This window comes from Perna viridis, chromosome 11, assembly GCF_037379345.1.
Source record: "Perna viridis isolate PV_CMFRI_1.1 ecotype Kerala chromosome 11, ASM3737934v1, whole genome shotgun sequence".
Classification (NCBI taxonomy): Eukaryota; Metazoa; Mollusca; class Bivalvia; order Mytilida; family Mytilidae; genus Perna; species Perna viridis.
The window spans coordinates 17,579,103-17,600,909 of record NC_142455.1 but is presented as its reverse complement, the minus strand read 5'-3'; the positions used below and the strand labels follow the sequence as shown (position 1 = coordinate 17,600,909).

The window sequence follows — 21,807 nt, the reverse complement described above, 5'->3', positions numbered from 1 at the left end:
TGGGCTACTTAAATCCTATACAGTCCTCTATTGTTGGGGCTAGATTTTTAAGGAAAGAACTGATTTTCAGACTTGTTTTGTTCCCCTGATGTGGGTTGTGACTAAATTAATAGAGAAAAGCTTCAAATAAAACCTTTGGGCAAACTAAGAATGGATTAAACACAAAAAAAAAATCTTTGCCCATCTAACTTCCCTGTCTGTGTTTTCAAATGGTCAATATCAAAAGCTTTACACAATGCAAAGTTGACTTGTTAACTTGTAATATATTCCTACAACAGAGGACTGACTGGTTAACACAATGCTTAAGGAGGTATACCTAGAGTAAGGGACATAACTCATGAAATCAGTGATACGTTTGTATTATATTCAATATTGTTTCACAAAAAGCCTCTCAAGCTTTTGTTTGAAGCAGAATAAAATGAATCCATGTTAATTAGATGCTTACATAAGATTGATGTAAAATGCTGAATACAAATGTTTCAATGATTTTAAGAGTTGTGTCCCTTACCCTAGGTCCACCTCCCATAACTTCCATTCAGTTTTAAGTGTCAGTCTATGTAAGAATCAGACAGTAGGTGAAACACAGTAGGAAAAAAACCACCACATTGACAGTGTATACTTTACTATTTAAGTGCCATCAGAATCAATGATCACAGACAAGATCTTCCACATAATTTTGGAAAAATGAGTTATAATTCCATTGAAATTCATAGCAAATGACCATGTGAGGAGCAGTGGTCTGTCAAAACCTCAATTAAATTACATTCTAAAAAAAATTCAAGCATATTAAGTATTGCACAGATCAATACTAGTAATGGTAACTTCAAAAAGAAAAGTCTTCTAGTATAATTTCAGATGGGTTGGATTACGACATGCTTCAGATTTTCCAATTTTGCCTGATTCTTATAGAGACTCGTACTTAATTCAATAATATTTAACATTAATTAGATCTACTCCTCAGACAGAGAAACAATCTACTTTGAAAGTGCATCTATCTCATTTGATGCTTATAGCTGTCTTGTTTGTTTGTAGATGAATGATATCTAAACTCTCTTTCATAATTTAACAAATATCTATAGAGAAACAAAAACAATCTTCAGTGCAATTGTTAATAACAGACAAATAAATAAACAGCCTGTGATGTTAAATGGTAATGTATGGCACTTTGTATCACTGAGAAATCTTCTATTGACCATGTTCTTCATTCATAAAACCAGTAGAAATCAATGTCAAGCCTTCAAGTGGTTGAGTCATATACTGATACTGGTTAACTAAATAGTAGCATGTACTTCTATATAAACCAGAGCAGGTCTTTGGGGGTAAACAAATAAGAGTTTGCTGTAGTTAATTATATTAAAGACACCAGTTCTTCACGATCAGTAAACATTTCAGTGGTAAAAAAATATCACTGAAATCATTCAGTATTTCAATGCAATGTGGACTCAGGGGTCCTATTGTAATGTCAAGAGTGGAAGGTTTTGGACTTTTTCAAGTTACATATTTATGGTACACTTGAAGTAAACCCTAAGTTCTCAATAAAATATTAATGAAGACAGTTGAAGGTCCAGAACCTAGGTACTAAGAAATTTCAAAGATTCTAGGTCTGAAATTAATGGTGCCATAATTCGGACTTCCACTAATCTGAATGTTTGAAATGGGTTGATGCACCAAGTTACACTCAAGTTATTGAAAATAAATGTAAGTCAACGAACTCCAATGAAGCAAATGATGACTATGACGGGGAGAAACCATTATAGATGTACATCCACAAAATTTGTTTGCAGTTGTATAAAAATCATTAGACATTGAGGCTAATATTAACCTAATATTATTTTATGGCAGATTATTTTGGTGGGTGTAAAAAAGTACATGTATATGAAAAATTTTGACAAGTTTAATTTTTGGTGGTTGCTAAGTGATTCACTACAAACTTAACCTCAGTGTAAAAATTCCACAGGATTTATATTGGTGTTTTTAGTCAGACTGTTAAAATACTAGTATAGCATTGGGGGTTTCCACAATACCTTCTACATATTCCAGGATCTACATTGAATTGATACCACTACAGGTCAGTAACAAGTGTCATCACATGATTGAAGACCTTTTTTGACAGCTGTAAGTACGGAAACCAATAATTTCATAGAAGGTTTGAAAGTACATTTCGCAGATCCAGCAATGAAGCATTGTTTGTATGGATTCATGTGTATTCATAGATTAAAGATCACAATCGTCCTCTTTTGTAGAGACCAAATGATGATAAAATGGAATTATGGTTTTCAACAATTTCTTCTTTGGAGAGGATGGTAGTAGTATATATGTACACAAATGTAGGTCTTTTTAATGATATCTACCTCCCATTACAAGCATTGGATGAAATGCGTCTTGCAGACAAAAACAAAAGGGGTTTGTTATATAGACAGGTTTTATTGTATTTTATAAAAATAATTCTATTTTTCACTTAATATAATTTCAACAGACACAATCAAGTCCATGTCATCAGTCTGCAGCAACAACAAATATTCTGGCAATAAAATAACTCCTTAATACAATTTGGAGATGAAATCAAAATGATGTGAATTATAAAATACTTGACAATTTTAAGTTAAACCAGGAAATTTAAAAATCAGTAAGGGTAGTTGTAAACTTAAATTTAATGTCTACTAAAATAAGAATAACAAAACTTTTTACTGCATTTTATTTGTAGATTAAAAATGGCTTTAATAAGAAATATGGACATTCTCATAAATTTTGATGGTATTTTCCACTGAAATGGCAAAGAAAGAGTGAATTATATAGCAAACATTCATTCTTTTGATAAAAATGTGTAACACTGAACATTTCTGACAAGCTTGATTTTCATAACAAACAGCAAATGACATGCCTGATCCAGCCTTTTTTTCAGGGGGGGGGGTTGGTGTTGTGTGTTTAAGTTAAGTACTAAAAAGTAAAGAAAAACCCAGAAGCTTCCTTCATTGATGGAAATCATTGCATCAAATTATTTTAATGACTGCCAAAACACTTTGGCTTTGTCATACATAACACATGATCGGATGGACAAAAACTGGACATAAGATGGGAAAAATTATACATAAACAAGGTAATTTTTAACACCATCAGCATTTGATGCTGACCGAATAATGAATATTCTTTGACCTACTTTCATAATTGTTATCCTCATCTGATAATTCATTTATATTTTTCTATCAGTTGATAAGATTTTTTTTTATTACTAATTCACAGCAATATATATATAAGAAAAAGATAACATGATATGAAACCAACACAATAATGTATTTACAGGTGCATTTTTTCTTCAGATGTTATTAAATTCTCTTTCCAGGTATTCATGTCAAATAAATTCTAACTGAAAGAAAATAAACTTTCAGAGTGATAAAGAAAACTTCCTACTCTATATTCAACAGCCTGGAAATATGTTTTCTTGAGAAACCTGCACTTTCACAAAGATCAAAGTATGTTTAGGAATTAGAATTAAGAAAGACCAAGGTTTGATGGCACAAAACACTTAAGAACTAAAAATAAATTGTCTTAATTCGAAATTTTATATAGATTCTAATAAAGTCCCCTGAAATTCATTTACGATTGCTGAAAATAGCCCTTCTAATTTTTGCCTGCCTCCCCCCACCCCCCTCATTGTGTGTTAATTGGTCTTGTTAATGTAGAAGAAATCTTCATTGCTAGTTATTTCTGGGTAACTCATACTGACAAAAAGGAATAATACTTCTAATTACACAATCCGATCTCACAATTCGGGCTGTTAAAACTGATCTTGGAAAAATGGGTGATGAACAATTTATAGTTTACCATGTAATTCACTCTACCTTTGCCATTTCAGAGGAAAAATACCATCATAATCTACATATGATTTCCAGGTACATTCATAAACAACAATTTCCGACCTATCATTAAAAAAAAATCCTACTTACCAGTCATTTCTATCAAGTTATATTTTCCTTTTACAAAGTTCAAAAGCGTTAACTGAATAATTGCCTACAAAATTTATAAGTCGTTTAGTCAGAGTAATGACTTCAAAAAACCTTACTAATATGCAGTTTTCAAAGACTTCGTATCAACAGAACAGGATGAAAGATTTTTGGACAGTGGTGGTTAAATCTACAAATTGCACAATTTGAAAAGTAGTTTTCTTACTTGAAAGATTTCAGTTTTTAAGGCGGCTTTGGATATTCACTGAACATGCACCTTTTTGTTCTTGAAATCACTCAAATAATTTGGAGCCGGGCAGGCCGTTCAATGACCTCACCATGCTAATATTGCCGATGAATCATAATAAAAAAAAAAAGCCATTTTTCTGTTAATTTTTCGACAATAAGCATGCTCAATGATGACATCATATAAACTTGACACATTACTAAAATAGACTATTTATTTGTATTTCAGCAATTCAAATTTTAAAATAAAAGCAAAATATATCTGAATGATTCCAGAGCTGAATTTGAGAGACAACTTTCCTGGTAGTAATTTCCAAATGTATATCCGAATCCATTTGTTACCTAATTAATTCATGAGTTTAATTTATCAAAGCATCAGATAAAGCCAGCAAAAAAAAAAAAAGAAAAAAAAGGAAACTCATCTGTTTAAGGTTACCCCAACTACCCTAGCACATTTAGTATTGGTATTTTTTTTTGCCGCTGAACTATCATTTTTTTAGTTGAGCACTATTTACATGTAAGTCAAGAAATCATCCCATAAGTATCTTTATAAAATAATTTTTAGAAATCAAATGATTTTACCTACCTGCCTATTATTTCATTTAATGTAGCTTTAAACATACATCTACTTTTTCTTGGCCAAAGCATTTTGTAAGTGTTTTCTCCCAGTTCCAAGACAGATGTTTTTAGAAGACAAAAGTGATAATAACTAAATAACAAGATTGTAGAAGTGTCCATTTTTGAGGAATTTTGCAACAATCTGAATTTTTTTTCCTACATTAATAAATCTGTATTTGGTTACTATATGCCACTACCGAAAACATAGATGTACATGTAAGATCGACCTGTATAGGATAAAATTAAGTCTGAAGCACCACAAACTATTATTATGGTTATTTAGTGGTTGCTAGCTTATCACAGTGTTCTTGTTTAAAGAGTTAACACAGTTTTATTTTTCATGGAGTACTGAAATGTTTCAAAGTAACTTTTTTTTTGTATATTTTGACCAAATGTTTTTTTTTTTCCATTGTGATTTAAACCCCCCCCTAAAAAAAAACAAAAACAAAAACAAAAAACAAACAAAAAACACACATTGAAAATTGATACGACATGAATACCAGTCCATAAACAGTAACCTCTCTCTGTGTGTGTCTAATCTAAAATAAATGGTGTCCTAATTTTAGTATTTATAGTTCTAAAATGAATAAATATTGGTTCAATAACTACACAGGGTCAAATCCTGAATTTCAGGTTTAAGGGGCATAAATAGAATTAAAGGCCAATCAAAGTATTGCAAGACTTAGTTTTGGGGATAAAACGTGTAAAAAATTAATGATCTGGTGTCAAAAAAAAGTTTGTTTTCCATTTTTTAGGGGAGGGGGCATATGCTGAGTCTGCCCCCATGAATCACTGCCTGCTACAAATGCAATATTGCTGACCAAACATTCAATTATTTTTTTTTATTTTCATACTTGGGTTTTTGTTTTAATCAAACCTTTTTTTTTCTTGTATGGCCTTTTAAATAACAAATGTTTGCATAAAAGACACAAAGTACTTTATTTCTTTTTTTTAATTTTTTTATTATAAATATTGTAATGTATTGATTCCCTATTTATCGTAAATTATAATAACTGAGTTAAAAAATATCAATAATGAACTAGGAATGTTTTGGCTTTTCTTTTCAAATCATCAAGTTTTTTTAAAAGTTAGAATATATCTACACAGCAATAAACACACTTCCAAGATGTTATAGTCAGCAATAAAAGGGAAATATGTGATATACTGGCAGGTTAAGGTAACGACATCATACACATGTATGGATCAACAACATTGTACCTGTATGTTGATCTATTTAAACATAATAAGGCTGTAATTTTATGCATTTCGGTAGAGGATTTCAGGTCGGAAAATAAAAATACTGGTGTGTTTCACACAATGATAGTGTGCATTTCAAGTTTAGAAGAAAGAAAAAAAATTACCATTTGCTTTAGTTGGCAAATTACAAAAAGATGGAGTGCCTGAATTTCAGTACATTATATTAATACTAATTGACTGCTATATACCCCTATCTTGTATGATATCAGGAGAACAAAAATTAAAGCTTTCACCTAGAATAAGCCAAGAGAGGCAAGATAAAATAGTCCTTACCTGATATTTAGAATTTACATCACATGCATTATCTATGACATTGTCACATCGCCTTAGCACCTCTATATCATCAAGGTTAGAATTGGAATGCGACTGTGGCAAGTTAACACCTTTGCCATTGTAGGTAGATCCCTGTTTAGGCAATGTTGAAATTCCAGAACGATGAAACAGCGATTGGCTATTTTCCCCGACTTTGCGATTTTCGTCCAATTTTGTAATACTGACACAGCTGTGTGAGTTACTATCATACCTGGCATTGACAATTGGTACCCTCCTAGCGGACTTCAGTGACCTCCCAGGGGCGGGGCTGTCTACTCTGCAGTGAGTACTGAAGTGTGATGGGACCTTGCATGGCACAGTTTCTGAAGCGTTCTGCTGAAACAATTGTTGTTTTCTTGGCTCCAGGAGTTTGGTATGAGTCATTGAGCCTACTACAGCAGAATTTTGCAAAGAGACACAGGATGAATCACTCAGGCTTTGTCCATCAGCTAGGCTAGTTACATCATTGCTATTGTTAATTTCTCTCTTGTCTATTTCTTGATTCTCGTCAGGCTGAGCAGGTTCAATATTTTCCTTGAAGTCGTCAGTGTCATTTTCAATTTCATCAATTGTAGTGAAAAGTGTCCGCTTTTCTTTAATCTAGGAACACACAATTAGTAAGCAATTATAAATACTTTGAAGAAATCAATTTTGGGAAATACCAGATAAAAATAACTTCTCTTTTCCAATGTAAGTCAATGCTTTTATCAGTTAGAATCAAATATGTTTATTAAAGTTATCAATTTCACGGTTAATTAATTTTCTTATTCACAGATGTATCTGCACTATTAAGTTGGAATTCCTAATATTTTATCAGCATTAGGATGCTTTTTTTCAGGAACCACAATCTCAAAATGAACTTAATTAGCAATATAATGACAAATTATAACGTGTGGAAAATAATGCAATAGCGGAATATTGCATGTCTAGTTCAATTTAAATACATTGGACAAGAATCCCAACGGTAAATTGCAGCAAACTTTCAAAATTAACAGTTATGACCTTAATTTTCAAATGTCTTTAAAACAATCATAGTTTATCAACAAACAAAAGCTGATGTAATGATAATACAATACCTCAACTATTTCAATAGGCAATTTTCTTTTACAACCCAAGCATAAAGTATTACATGTTTTGTCAAAAGTATTCTCTAACACCACAATTAAGTACTAATTGAATTAACAAGACATGATTCTGGGCGTTTCCTCCTTTACTCTGCCAAAATACATGAGACGAGCTGGGTGACTTGGTTAACAGCATACAAGTCTTCAAACAGTGTCTAATCCTTTCAATCAAGCACCATCTGTTGGAATCAAAGAGGCAGTCGGTGCATAAACAAGTGGAAGCAGTTATGTTATGGGAGCACCATGATTCCCATGGCTGATACCATACTCTGGTAACTTTATACAGAGCCAGAGTAATGGAATTACTAACATAGTGTTGGAATATACAGTGTTCTTAACGACCAAGAAGATTAGACCTCAGAACTTAATTCTACTAGTTCGTAACCATGTAAGGTAACTGGTCCTGAAAAAATGACCATATGACAAGGCAATGGGTATGAGTTGATTTCAAGACAAAAACATTACTGTTTTATATATGGCCCGAAATGTGTCCGCAGGAAATACACCATCCCACACTACAAGAAGATGTTGATTGCTAGGGCATGTTAAGAATATCCCCAATCAACCATTTCTGTCAACCTTTGAAAGGAGAAACATGGTACAAGTCATTACACAAAAGCAATACACCAAATATCAATCTGTAACAGATGGATGGATGGACAAGGTGATTGCAATATAGCCCTAAAGTGGGATATAACATTATATTTGAGTAGAATCAGTTAACACTTACATTGTTGTAAGAATAAAGTTTAAAACATTCAAATTTTCTTGAAATAATCCAGGCTGAATCATGACACTGATAACTCATTAGATCTAAAATTACTGAGTGTGCAAAACCTGAAAACACTTAATATCCATCATGTAATGAATTGGCCATTTCCGAGGTTCCATTTCGTTATTATGATGTAATACCTTGAACAGGAGTTATGTAATAGAGCTGACACACTGCAGCAATTGTATGCACAATAGTGCTATATTCTACAAGAGCAGGCAAACTGTACAATTTTTTTCTTGAATTAGAGACTTTTGAGTGCAGATGCATAAATTTACAAGACAAAATTGTCATCAGTAGTTAATTAATTATGATGTTTTCTTCAGCACCATAGACATACTTATCAAGATAATACATATATTTATACAGAACCTGTCATGCAATTGACTTAGAACAACACCACAAAACAAACACACCCAGACTATAATTAAACAAGTCAAAGACAATCAGGCAGACCTTCCTACAGGTATTAGTGTACCATGTTAACAACAGAAGTTAATAAAGACACTGCATTAATGAAGTATTGTTTATCTTTGTGCACAACAGTATGACTGCTATAAAAAAAAAGTAATTCTAATATGACATTCTTCTAAGGCATTGAGACCACAATTTTGGTTGATTTTCGATTGCTATATGAGCATGCAACTTATTGGGCGTGGCTTGTGATTGTGTAAATTACTGACCACCTCAAATTATTTAAACAAACACATGTAACATTCCTTTGTGTATCAGTTGTTTTCATTCATTTCAGTAGTGTGAATGAAAATCAAATTCATATTTAATAAAATTTATTAAATGTTATTTTTTTTAGAAAAGTTGTATCATATTCCAAAAAATCACTTACACATGTACACGTGTATGAGAACAAACAATAACAATCATCAATGAATGAAACAATGTATCTGTCCATGTGTGAACACTGTGACCTTATAATGCAAACAACTATTGCTATATCTAACATTTTTCTACTTAATTTGTCATTATAAATAAAACAATTTACTAAGTTTCACTAGCGATCATTTCAAAGGTATAAAGTTACCATAATAGGTCATGAAAATGTAAAAAAGTACTGTATTTGTCCTATTAGAATCAATATAAATCATGAAAACTCCAGTTTATCATTGTTTTACCACGGGCTGATCATTTATGCCTCATTATTTTACCCTGAGCGATAGTGAGGTTTCCGTGATTTATTTCTAAATTATTATATTACAAGAATTAAAATGGCCTAGAAAATTAGCTTAATTTGCTTTTGATTAACAAAAAAATAATTCTTTAAACAGATTTCTGATCACTTCTTTGATAATGACCTTTGGTTAGTTACTTTGAAGCTATATCCCTACGGTTAGTGATTTGACTTACACAGCTCATGTGGTACTAGTTAGCTCCCCTAAATGTTTCAGGTACATTTACATATAGCAAATGATCTACACCTCATCCACCTGGCTCAATTCATTACCCACCAAGGACATATATTCGTATTAAAAAGCACTGATATTTTGTTTGAAATCATTTTTTCAGGGTTTTCCATGTTAGGGTTGGGTTCAAAACATAAAAAAAAAACATTCTTTGTAAATTGTCTTTTAATAGAAGTATAAAATGAACATGGTCAGGAGAACTTCATCTCACACAGAATGCTAAACACGGTCACAAAACCGAACCAAGGTCCAGCCTGAGAGCGAAAGAGAGAGAGAAAAAGAACAAGTGCTCCCAGCAGCCTGAGAGCGAAAGAGAGAGAGAAAAAGAACAAGTGCTCCCAGCAGCCTGAATCACACATCTGGTCCAATGTGCCATTCAAAGGCAATAAATTTAAGTTGTCCAACAATTTCGACTCAAAAAGACTTTGGTAGGACTTATCATAAGGATCATTTCAGCAATTCTATCTATCACAGTTTTCAAGATATTGGCTGAAAACTGTAAAAAAACCCGTCATTTTCCTTCTTTCAAGGGCAATAACTTGTACAAGGAGTCGTCTGACAACTTTTATCCCTGAAGACTTTTGTATTCCAAATAATAAGGATCATTTCAGCTACTAAAAGAAGTATTAAGTTTGGTTTCAATTGGTCAAATAGTGTCAGAGGAGAAGATTTTTGAAAGAAATAACATTAAAAATAGCAAAAAAAAAAAAACATCAAAAAGAACATTAACTCCAACATGGCTCAATGGATTAAAACAAAAATTTGACCTCAGGTAGATCTCATCATACTGAACACTTTTAATCATGTCATAATTTGGCTAAACCTAACTGTTTTGGCAATATATGTGAAAAACTACTGTCTGACACCAATGTTCTATTTATGCTACCCCAAAAAACATTCATACCATTTTTGGTTCCAATTGGTCACATAGTGTCAAAGGAGAAGAGTTTCGAAAAATTGTTAACGACAATGGACAACGGACGCCAAATGATGGCAATAGCTCACTTGGCCTTTGTCAGGTGACTATAAAACAGCATTTGCTTTTATGAATGTTTTCTTTCATTTAAACTACAGTACCATTCAATAAATTAGAGATCCACCTCTTTGATGACAAGCCAAAATGTTATGAATGAGACATATTATTCTGTATTTTCCTTGACATTGATTATTTGTTTGTCTACAGATCTACACTCTCCTTGTTTTGATATGTGACATAATCATAATATCAACAGCATCAATAACAGAGTTAACAGTTTACAAGGAAGCAGACATATCAATCAGTTTAACTTGATCTTTGTGCACTTAAAGAGACTGTCCATGTAGAAACCAGGCAGATCCTATGATATCGGCAGCAGTGTAAATTTTATCCCCCTACTTTTTATGTTCTAATGTTTTGTTTAAAGTCATTATGAGGCCAGAGAGATTAGGGACTTTTCTGTACCAAAAGTGAATGATTCATAATATATTTTCACAATATCCTAACGAATCAATTAAGTTATGAACAGATCAAAGAGTCACTTCCCTTTATTTTAAAAGTCTCTAATGATGATTTATTTTATTCTTATCATTTCTGTATGCCCTAGACCACTCGGCCAGCTAGGCTATATAAAAATGCAGCTTTCGCTGGCCAGATCATTCCTCATCGTAGGATTAATCTACAGCTGTAAATTAGTACACGATGTATGGCAGTACAGGACAGTTCATTTAGCTGATATTATGTAGAATAGAGGATCAAATTAATGATGAAAATTCTCCAACATTACAAGTTTCCATGTGACCTTCAACATACAACCTGTAAAATTTTAGTATGATTGTTGTGTTATTGTGTGAAGTGAGCTGCACAGACTGGAAACAGTCATCGTACCTCACAATAAAGGAATCGCACAATAATAAAAATTAATCCAAGAACTCTTTGGATGTAGGAATTGACTATATTGTAATGTTTATCTATTTGATCTTTGGTTAGTACCTTTCATTGACGGGTAAGAAGTCTGTTTCCAGCTCGCTCAATGGTCATACGTGTAGATATACTACATTTTTATAAGCTGCATTCAGACAGGACAAATCAGAAAAGAGAATACTAATGATCACAATGACCCTATTAACAACTCCATTAAGACCTTGACATCATATGAGAAAAGGGCTTTAAAAGGTTGAATAACATGAACTAAATCTTCTTTGTTTTCAATTGAAAAACATGGATTCTTTACTTTCTTTTTTCAAAGACACAGCAACAAAGAAATTTCATATAAAACTAGTGCAAGACAAAGCATGCCATTTCTTTGGTAAAACCTTGAAAACCACAACAGATTCAGATCTTCGCTTAAGAAAGAGTATGTTCCCAGTTTGGCCCAAATCTATTGAAGGATGTTGATTCTATGTTACCATAACCCTATTGCAGATTCATTGTAGAAAGAGTCACAAGTCATAGAAATGACAGCAAATCAAATTTCATGGATAAAAAATAAACATTTTAGTCAATTAAAGGGGAGGAACTCAAGAATATACAAATTGTATAGGCTTGAAATGTGGCATACATGGACCTTGAGTCTATACCAATAATTCTTAAATCTAATGTAACAGTGTCGTTTAACTAAATATTGCAGTTCAGAGCTGTCAATCAGAGTTTTATAAAGTACCTTCAGTGGTACTGGTTTTCCATTGTTGTGAAAAAAAGTTTTATTGGTAGCAAAAACACAAATAACAATCAAGGAACAGGTGTCAAAAGGAAGATTTTAAACAAAAATATTAATTGAAAGCTAAGCGAAAAATTCTACTAATGGAAAAATATTATTGCTGTTTAGAATGTACCATAAAAACAATAATACATGTAAGTAAATAAATAAAAAAAATACCTTTCTTACCAGTCTCATTAAGCACTCATATGAAGCAGCTTAAAGGAGCCACTACCAAATAATGAACCAACTTAATGCAAGGCTTCCGACACAACTTCACTTCATATCCCAGTATAATTTGTTTTGATATGGAGCAAGCCTTTTACCATCTGGCTATAAGATATGATTTAATGTGCCATAAAACAGCAAATCTTCATAATCAAATTTCCATTTTTTATTTCAATGAAATGTAAAGTGTCAGAGAGAAATTGCAAGGATATTTCGCCATTTCAAAGTGTAATTGAGGCAATTATAACCATCTTTTTTTCACTGCACATGGCAATTTGCAAAATTTGAAACAAAACATTCATCACCTAATTAAATGCACTGTGCATTTATAAATTGCACAATCATATTTTGTCACATCATCTTGCAAAGGACTATCATGTAATCTAATGTATTTACCAAATGTATTTCTTAATCATAATTTGACTAATTACATGTTTTTCTAACAGCTCATGAAAATTACTTAAAATACCATTTTTTAAAGGAACGAATATTTCTAAATCATGAATATTATCACTTTATTATCCTATTAATTATTTTCTATAAACAGATATTTAGGTTGGGGGAAAAAAAACATTTTGAGGTGCTCAGGTACTGCTAATGTATTAATTTTTTCAAAGATTATGTCGAGTGAACAAACTCTCGGGTATCAATTTACAGCTAAGAAAAAAGAAAAAAAAAAAGAAGTTAGTGATAATACACATGTAGTACAAAAAATATTTGTTTTGTGCTTATATATAGTGAAAATATGGAAAAACCATTGGTTAGTTAACTTGTCCATTTCCAACTGCTGAATTTTTTGGTTTTATTTTGTATCTTGCCTTGATTCTAAATCTTTTAAAAGCTTTGACATATTTGGTTTGTGGCTGTTTACACTTATAGTTAAGAACTTTCAAAAAATCTTGTAATTTAATTTCTAATGGATTTCAGTCCAAATATCTATAATTGATTCGTAATCAAAACATTATTTGGTTTGGTATTATTTGAATTGCAGAGTGCAGACCAAGTGACATTACTGATGTAACAGTACCAAGACAAGTTATACAAAATAATTTAGTTTGCTCAAAGAGAACAAGCCAATCAGAAAGCTTGTCACAAACCAAATTACATCATCAATAAATAAAGACCTCCCTATTGACCTAAAAACTTTTATTGTCCTTTGTTTGAACTTATAACATTCCTGTTTGGACTGGAGACACCAGAATGAAATGATCAACAAAACATTTACCTTACTGACTCTTGAAAAACATAATTACCACTAAAACGAACAAAAAGAAAAAAGAAATTGAAACGACTTGTACACCTGTTGTTTAATACTATAATAAACAAAATTATAACACAGAACAGAGAACAGAAGCCCTGGATAAAATCCAGGTAGGAAAAGAAAATAAACAAATCACTCAGCACATCTGCGAATCTATATTTTAAAGGAAGGTAATAGTCAAAGACAACAGGAGCTATGAGATTTGATGCTCTGCAGAGATAAGGAGTTGTCAAATCTATACATCTATGATTAAGGTAGATGTTATGTACATCAACAGTAGGTGCCAGGTATACAAACTCAAGGTTTTACCTATAGAGAGAAAATTGGAGTGAGAACCGTGGGAAAAGTTACCTTTGAAGGCATACTGTGAAACATGGATGGGCAAAACAGTTGAGTACAAAGGAAAAATTTAGAAATTATTGCAAAAGTTTTATTATTGGTTTTGGAATTAAAATTTAGATCAATGTAAAGATTTAAAGAGAATTTGCTAATACAGGAAATAAAAGTTATTGTTTATTTAAACCAATCAGGTTAGTGTTCATTCAACAAAAAGGACTTTACTCAGCTTACAAATAAAATTGAACATCCACAATCAGAAGTGATGGATACAATATTTTAACAGGAAAATCCTGAAAAAGGGAGTTTTGTTTTATAATGAAAAAAAAATCTGATCTGACTTCACAGCCTGATGATCTTGTGATGTAGTTGTGGCTTCAACCTGAACTTCCTACCAATTCCATGGAATCAATTACATGTCTACCACCTGTATGCAGCCATCCATTTTTTACAGCACATCATCAACAGAACATTAGCACTTGACATCTTTTAGAGAGATGATATTAATTGTATCTACTCATAAACAGACAGAATTATCATGCAGATGTTCCAATATACAATTATCATGGATGACTCAATGTCTTCAAGGTTTCTGTGCCAAAATTTCAGGTGTCTTTACCACAAGATAAATGCTGACTTTCTCAACTAAACTGCCATGTTTTCCTCATCAAATTATCCCCTAATATTGTGCTGTGGGAGCAGGTAAAGTATTCTCATGACACTATAAACATATACTGTGATAGTGGAAAATCAAAATATCAAGATTTAATGAACAGTGAAACTGGGGAGAGATCAAGGATTTCAGTTGAGCTGATTAAGGTATGAAAAATAATTTGTACAAAAACAAATTTATATGAAAATAAAATTGAAGAAACTTAGATTGTCCAATGCCCCACATTTGCACTCTTCAGAAAATTTCAGCCCCTTTCCCCAAAAGAGTGGTTCTCCTTGTACAAATTCCTGTGATAATCCGAATCTTGTGAATTTTTATAGCTACAAACTATTCACAAAAGACGGAAGAAATTGGTAAAACAATGGAGATGTTATCCAGGTGACAAGCCAGAATATAAACCTCCTTTCATAAAAAGTGGTCCAGACAGACTGGTGGGTGAACGGACCGACAGACAGGTAAAAAACATTATAACCCCAATAACTTTTTGAATGATATAAAATAAAAATGTTATCTATATTCAGAAAGAAGAATCTGAAAACCAGGTTTCATTGTTTGTTCTGCACTTAAAAATTTCATATAAAAAAGGGGTGTTTATTCTATGAACTAAATAATAATAGGATAATTAATTTGACAGAGTAAATAACCAAAATGTGATCACGAGTGCCGTAGAACGCCTAGATTTCATAAGTGTGCAGAACTCGTTCCGCACACTAGATAAATCCTCAAGTGTTCTTGGCACGAGTGATTACACTTTGGTTATTCAAAAGTTATCTATATTTTAAATTCTGTGATTGGTAGATTGATATCAAAGTTGTGACGTTGTGGCGGGAGAAAGTCAGAGAGTGAAATAACTGAATTTATTTCACGGTATGAATTATCAAAATTTATTACACTTGGAACATTCAATAAAACACTGCTATCTGTATAATAATAGTTACATCACTCCCTTTCCAAATCACACAGTTTAGGACATATTTAGAATACAGTCTCAACTAAAGAAAAAAAGAGAAATGAATGTCTTTCCCATGATGACATATTGATGCCACACAAATTATTTAAGAAAAACACACAAGAACATTTTAAATCATCAGAAAACCAGAACTTTTTGTTAATCCTCAATCTGTTGATCCATGACAAGCCTTGTTACATAACTCAATAATTTAATATTAATACACTGACTCCCACACCTAACAAGATCTGCTGATGTAAAAACCTGGATTGGTATATATATAATCATTAATTCTTCATCTGATGTATAATTTGGTTATATATCAAAATGTCAAAGCCAAGTTTTTTAACCTTTTAATCATTAACATTTAGATGCAGTCAATTCTAAACACGATGCAACAAAGTGCAGCAATGACTGATTTTCTAATCATTTTCTCCACTCTCAAAATATAAACTGTTGCCTGGCCTGTCGCACAGAGTATTTAATAGTGACTGTGGGGGCATATGCATCAAACAGAAATGGAAGTGTAATGTAGTGATGCTAATGCAACTAGCCACTAAATACCATAAGCTGTTCAAGTTAAATTGACCTTATATGAAAACCTTAAAAAATGAAACTCATAAGTCAATAAACAGTAAATGTGAGGACAAATGCATGAAATATATACGGAATTCAAATGTAGTGATATTACTATAACCACATACAAAGCAGTTTTTGAAACTTAAATTTGAAATATTATAAAGCTAGCACCAAAACCGTGAGATTTTACTGTACATTGCATATTAAAAAATTCCACAGACAAGTGTCTATTGGTTCACCACTAATTTTGAACACTGCCAAATATGATTGATCTAGCTCAAGTGGTTTATATTAAGGAGTAGATCTAAGGAAAGGGACATAACTCTCACAAATCATTGGAACGTATGTATTCAGCGTTTCAAATCAATCTCATGTAAGCATCAAAGAAACTTGGACTGATTTCATTCTGTTTCAAATGAAAGCTTGAAACGCTTTGTTGAAATTGAATATGATAAAAACATATCACTGATTTCAAGAGTAATGTCCCTTACCCTAGGTCTACCTCCTTAATCTGTAGTAAAAAGGAAAGTTAACATAAAAATTTTAAGATAGGCATTGATGCTGGAAAAGCAATACCTAAGTCTAGCATTCCGTGACTATCACTGCAAGCAAGACAAGGGAAAAAAAAACCAAAAAACAGATTAATAATGGAACATTAAGTGATACCCCATCACGTAAGAGTGAAAAAAAGGGGGATGGCAAAAGGTTCCAAACCTACATTCTGGATTTTGCTGAAAATTAATCATAACCTGTATTTTATGGAAATTGTACACTGTGAAAAATCATTGATCTGTTCTCAAGTTATCATTTAAAAACTGTCAGGGGATGGACGGATGGACAAGCAACTTTTCTGTGGATATCATATAACTGATTTGTGCAACATGTCATAGTTTTCCTTTCCTCCTTTTCGTCCTACCCCGGACTTGACTTTTTATGAGCAACTCGTCAGGTGTTTCTAGAAAAGCAGAGGACACTTTCCCTACCAGTGCACACGGTCAATGCTCCCAGTTTTTAGATGAGTCCGAGTTGTTCATTTACTTTTGTTACTTTGTATGTATTATTTTAGTTACTTTATGCTCTTTGTTGTGATTGTCTGTTTTCCATGTCTAGTCTTTGTCCCTGGATTAAATTATTTTGATTTCCGCTAGAATCTTGGTTCCCTTGATTACTCTATCTTACCATTTCTAGCACAGGATATAAAAAAATGATAACCACCACACAAAAAATCAAAGCAGGACGTACATGTACACCAAAACAATGAATTAGGAACCTAAAAAATAGTATGAAGCAATTTTAGGTCTCCATTGACCAATTTATTGATAGTGCACAAATTCTCTACTTGCCCAAAGCTGTGGATGATACAACAAAGCATATTATATAATATATAATTCAACATAATTACATTGATTAGCATGACTCCCACACCTAGCCCAAACAGCTGATGTGAAATCCTGCAGAGAAGTTGCATACGATCATTATTACTGAATAAAGAGCATGTACCAATCCGCCTACACCAACCTCACAGGATGTTAAAATTCTTAGAAATAAAATATATAAATTTACACATCGCATCATGATTAATTAGTTTTAGTTAAACTTAGTTCAGGTTTTAACTTGTCTGGATGGTTTTTGCAAGCTTGCAGCATGAAAAATTGTCAGAAAAAAGGGGGGTTTCGATGTCATGTAATAACTTTGAAATAATCCTGACAAACAGGATGCAGTTTTATAGATTTAAAGCAGCATGTACTTTTCACAAGAACAACATCTGTTTTTTCTTAATTGTTTCCTCATCCCATCCTCTTTCAAAGATACAATTTTTCTACCAACAATCAATTTTTAGGGGGTAGTTTGACCATATTTCTGATCGAACGAAGAATTAAAAAATTCTTGATGTCATATCAAAGTGATATAAACAGTTATAAACCCCCTATTTTGAAAGTCACCAAGGGGTTCAAATTAGCAGGGGTCTAAGGGCTGGGACCCTTAATTTTTGAGCGAGCCTAAGACCTAAGAAATCTTATTCACCCAAGACCTGGACCTTCAACTATATTCATTAACACTTTATTGTGATCTTTTGAGTCTACTTGAGTGGACCATTAATTTGGAACTTGAAAAAGTCCAAGTCTGTGAAACCTGCCTAAACCAAGTCCTGAATAAGCAAAAAATCTGTCTAAATCAAACATTCTTCACCTCCCGTCAGTTTAAAAATGTAGTTTGACTGCACCAATGAAATCTTTTCAAGTCTAATTTGTTAATTTTTCTTTAATTTCTTGCTTTAACAGTTTAATTAGCAGTAAAGTATTTTTGAATCAATTTTGAATCTGTGAAAACAATTCATCCTCCATCTTTCAGCTAAAATTCAAATGCATTCAAGATAAAAATCTTGTACCTACAGCAAAAACTCGTAAACATTTCAAACTGTCCCAAAAGAATAAACATTAAAAAACAGGATTTGTTCTCAAATAGATACCAAATGTTGTAGAAATAGGAATGGTGTGTGGGCCAACAGATTTTGACAGTGGTGTCATCTTCCTGTAAAAAATAACAGTTATGTTACAACTAATGGTCTACACAATGGATTGGATTGAACCTGGGAACAGAAGTAATTCACTAGATAGACAAGTTCCATAAAATGTCATAAATGATTGTAGATTTGATATGTACAATATTGCTTAAAAAATTATGCCAGGTCATTCCAAGAACTAAAAGCATTAGAACAGCAATAACTTTAATCATCCAATCCAGCATTCCAGTCCCTGGTGTCAATACCGAGTATTAGACATTTCCGTTACAGTAGTCACACAGGAGGCTGACTCTATCAACATTGTCTGACCACCCATGCTGCCTTTATGCTACCTGTCAACTTTGTTGTGATTTATTGTTTCTTACTAATTAAATATTTAATCTGTTTATTTTTCCACTACTAAAATTGCCCATAATTTTGCTGGATTATTTTTTCATTAGCCTCCTGTCTGTCTAATTAAAGCAAGCATAATGGATACAGTACACATGACTTAAATTTTCATTAAAAAAATCACATTGAAAGAGAACTTTTTATTATGTGCATTACAAAAAAAAACTGAACTAAGAGTAACCTCACTGAGTGGTCTATAAATTGTCTAGCTTGCACTTTTAATAAAGTTGGATTATAGCTGCAGGCAAGCTTGATTGGCAATAATTGTATTGCATCATGTACACCTATATGTGATGCCTAACTTTCCTATAAAAAATCATGAAAATCTGTTGAGCGGTTAAGAAGAAATTGCATTAACAGGAGATGTGGAAAGACAGACAGACAGACAGACATGTTTATAGGGTGATTCCTATGTACACTATCATTACAAACTTTATTTATGGATGGGGTCTGGGGTATAAAAATACATGTGGTAACAAACAATTCACAACATGTGTGCCATTTAAACAATGTTTCTGTTTTAAAAAGAAAAATTGGTAGTTTAAAATAAAAAACCTATAATATATAGACTAATTACCTACAATCATTTGGCAACGAAAACTTTATTTTCCATTTCTCAATTAGAAGGTTAAAAAGCTGATGTGAAACTTTAGTTTAATATTTCATTTTTTATTTTTAACAAACATACTGCAGGAAATAAATAAAATAAATTTGTTTGCCCTGTCTTTTTATGTATATCTCCACTAGTATGGCAATCTAAAAAAAACACCATATACTAAACATAACATAGCAATCAAAATCGCTTAAAATATCACCTATATAAAGCCACATACCAAATTTGAAATAAATCTGTCAAATAGGAATTGAGATAACTGCAATGAAATTGGGATGGACTGAATGGTGCACAGACAGAGGTGATTCCAATATGCCACCTTCTTTGTGTGAAGTTATAAAAAGCAGTAAATATAAATTTTACTTTTCTAAAATGATGTAATATATAGGTATTGAGGACACAAACTTGATAAATCTTCTGATAATCTAATGATCAAATTGTCAAGGACTATTTAAGTCCAATGCCATTAAATTCATAAGATCCAATAAAAATGTCATATGATTTGGAGGAACATGATAGCTTCTGAACAACATTTTGTCCTTCATTTCAATGAGATATAGAAATTTTTAATAGAAATCGTGAACACAGTTAATGTCCCTGTTTACAAGGGCTGCGTATTAGAATGAATTGGTAAAATTTCATATTTAGCATACACACAGGAATTCAACTATTGTATGGCGGGTTATTTGGTGGTTCTAAGGCAAAAAGTTCATGACAAATTTTAGTGTTCCTCTATTTTTGGCAGATGCTAATTGGTGTACTGGGTACTGAAGCCCAGAGTTATTATATTGCTGAATTTGTTTTTGGCGTTTACAGACAGACCACTAAATTCGCAAAAATTAACACTCCCTATTTATACAGTACAGTTGCCACAGACACAGTTTGGGTTTAATTGGAAATTCAAATAGTTCAAATAGTCATGCCTACTAGCTACCCATATGGCGTACTCCTAAAGTAAAAATGTAAAAAGTATACTAACTCTCTTTAGTTTAGAAATAGTTCAGATATGAAACTGATGTTTCCACTGTTCTACCCCAGGAGGGCAAGCTATGTTGTTATCCTATCCTTTGTTATCATCATCTACTAAACTTAAATGGCCAGCACATGTTAAAACAAGTGATAATGTTGAGTCTTGTTGAATTATTTCTGATTATTCCACTAACAAAACTATTTTGTTAGTCTGCTTCATAAACCAATTATCAAAGAAACTGATAGAGTTGTGTAAGATGAGTTGAGTTCACTAAAATGTGACAGATTGATGTATGAACAGACAGACAGACAAACAATTATACTATCATTATGTACAGAGAAACCTGTCTAAACTGACCACCTTATGGACTCTAAAATTGGCTTGTATTAGACAGGTGTTAAGTTTACCAAGGTTAAAAAAAAAACAAAAAAACATTTAAACTGAAATAAAGGGACTTGGAAAAGTGTGGTTTAGACAGGTTCTAATGTTTCTTTCAGGGTTCAGTTTATACAAGTTTCAATATATAACAACTCTCAAGCAGAGGTATAGAAGCCTAATACCAGACATGACTAAGGTCAGCTGAGAAAAAAGCTGAAAATGGGGGTTAATCTGGCAAAAACATCATTTTCAAGCTGCTCATACAAAATCCAGCACATTTTGATTTTATTTTTCTGAGGCAAAAAAGCTGAGAAAAACCATGCCTGCTAATACACATACCTAAACTGAAGGAGTGACACACAGACTGAATGGCTCAAGTTGGGACAAACTCTTCTAAACAGTCTACTAGAAAAGGGACAAAGAGTGCATACTGAACCCTTTATCACATAAGAGAGATATGATTAAGACTGATACACAAGTCATGGGCTTTAGAACTATATAAACCAATTACTTCCAAACAGCTTAATCATTTTAAGTGTTTTC

The 21,807-nt window shown here is 32.4% G+C and overlaps 1 protein-coding gene across 1 annotated transcript in view; it reads right to left on the bottom strand.

The window, feature by feature from the left end:
- The window catches only part of LOC148603169 (uncharacterized), a 57,085-nt gene that overhangs the window by 19,112 nt on the left and 16,166 nt on the right, over positions 1–21,807 (bottom strand). The window contains exon 11 of the mRNA XM_088551289.1: positions 6,336–6,974. Within this exon, the coding sequence (XP_088407415.1) occupies positions 6,336–6,974 (639 nt within the window). The remainder of the gene's footprint in view (positions 1–6,335; positions 6,975–21,807) is intronic.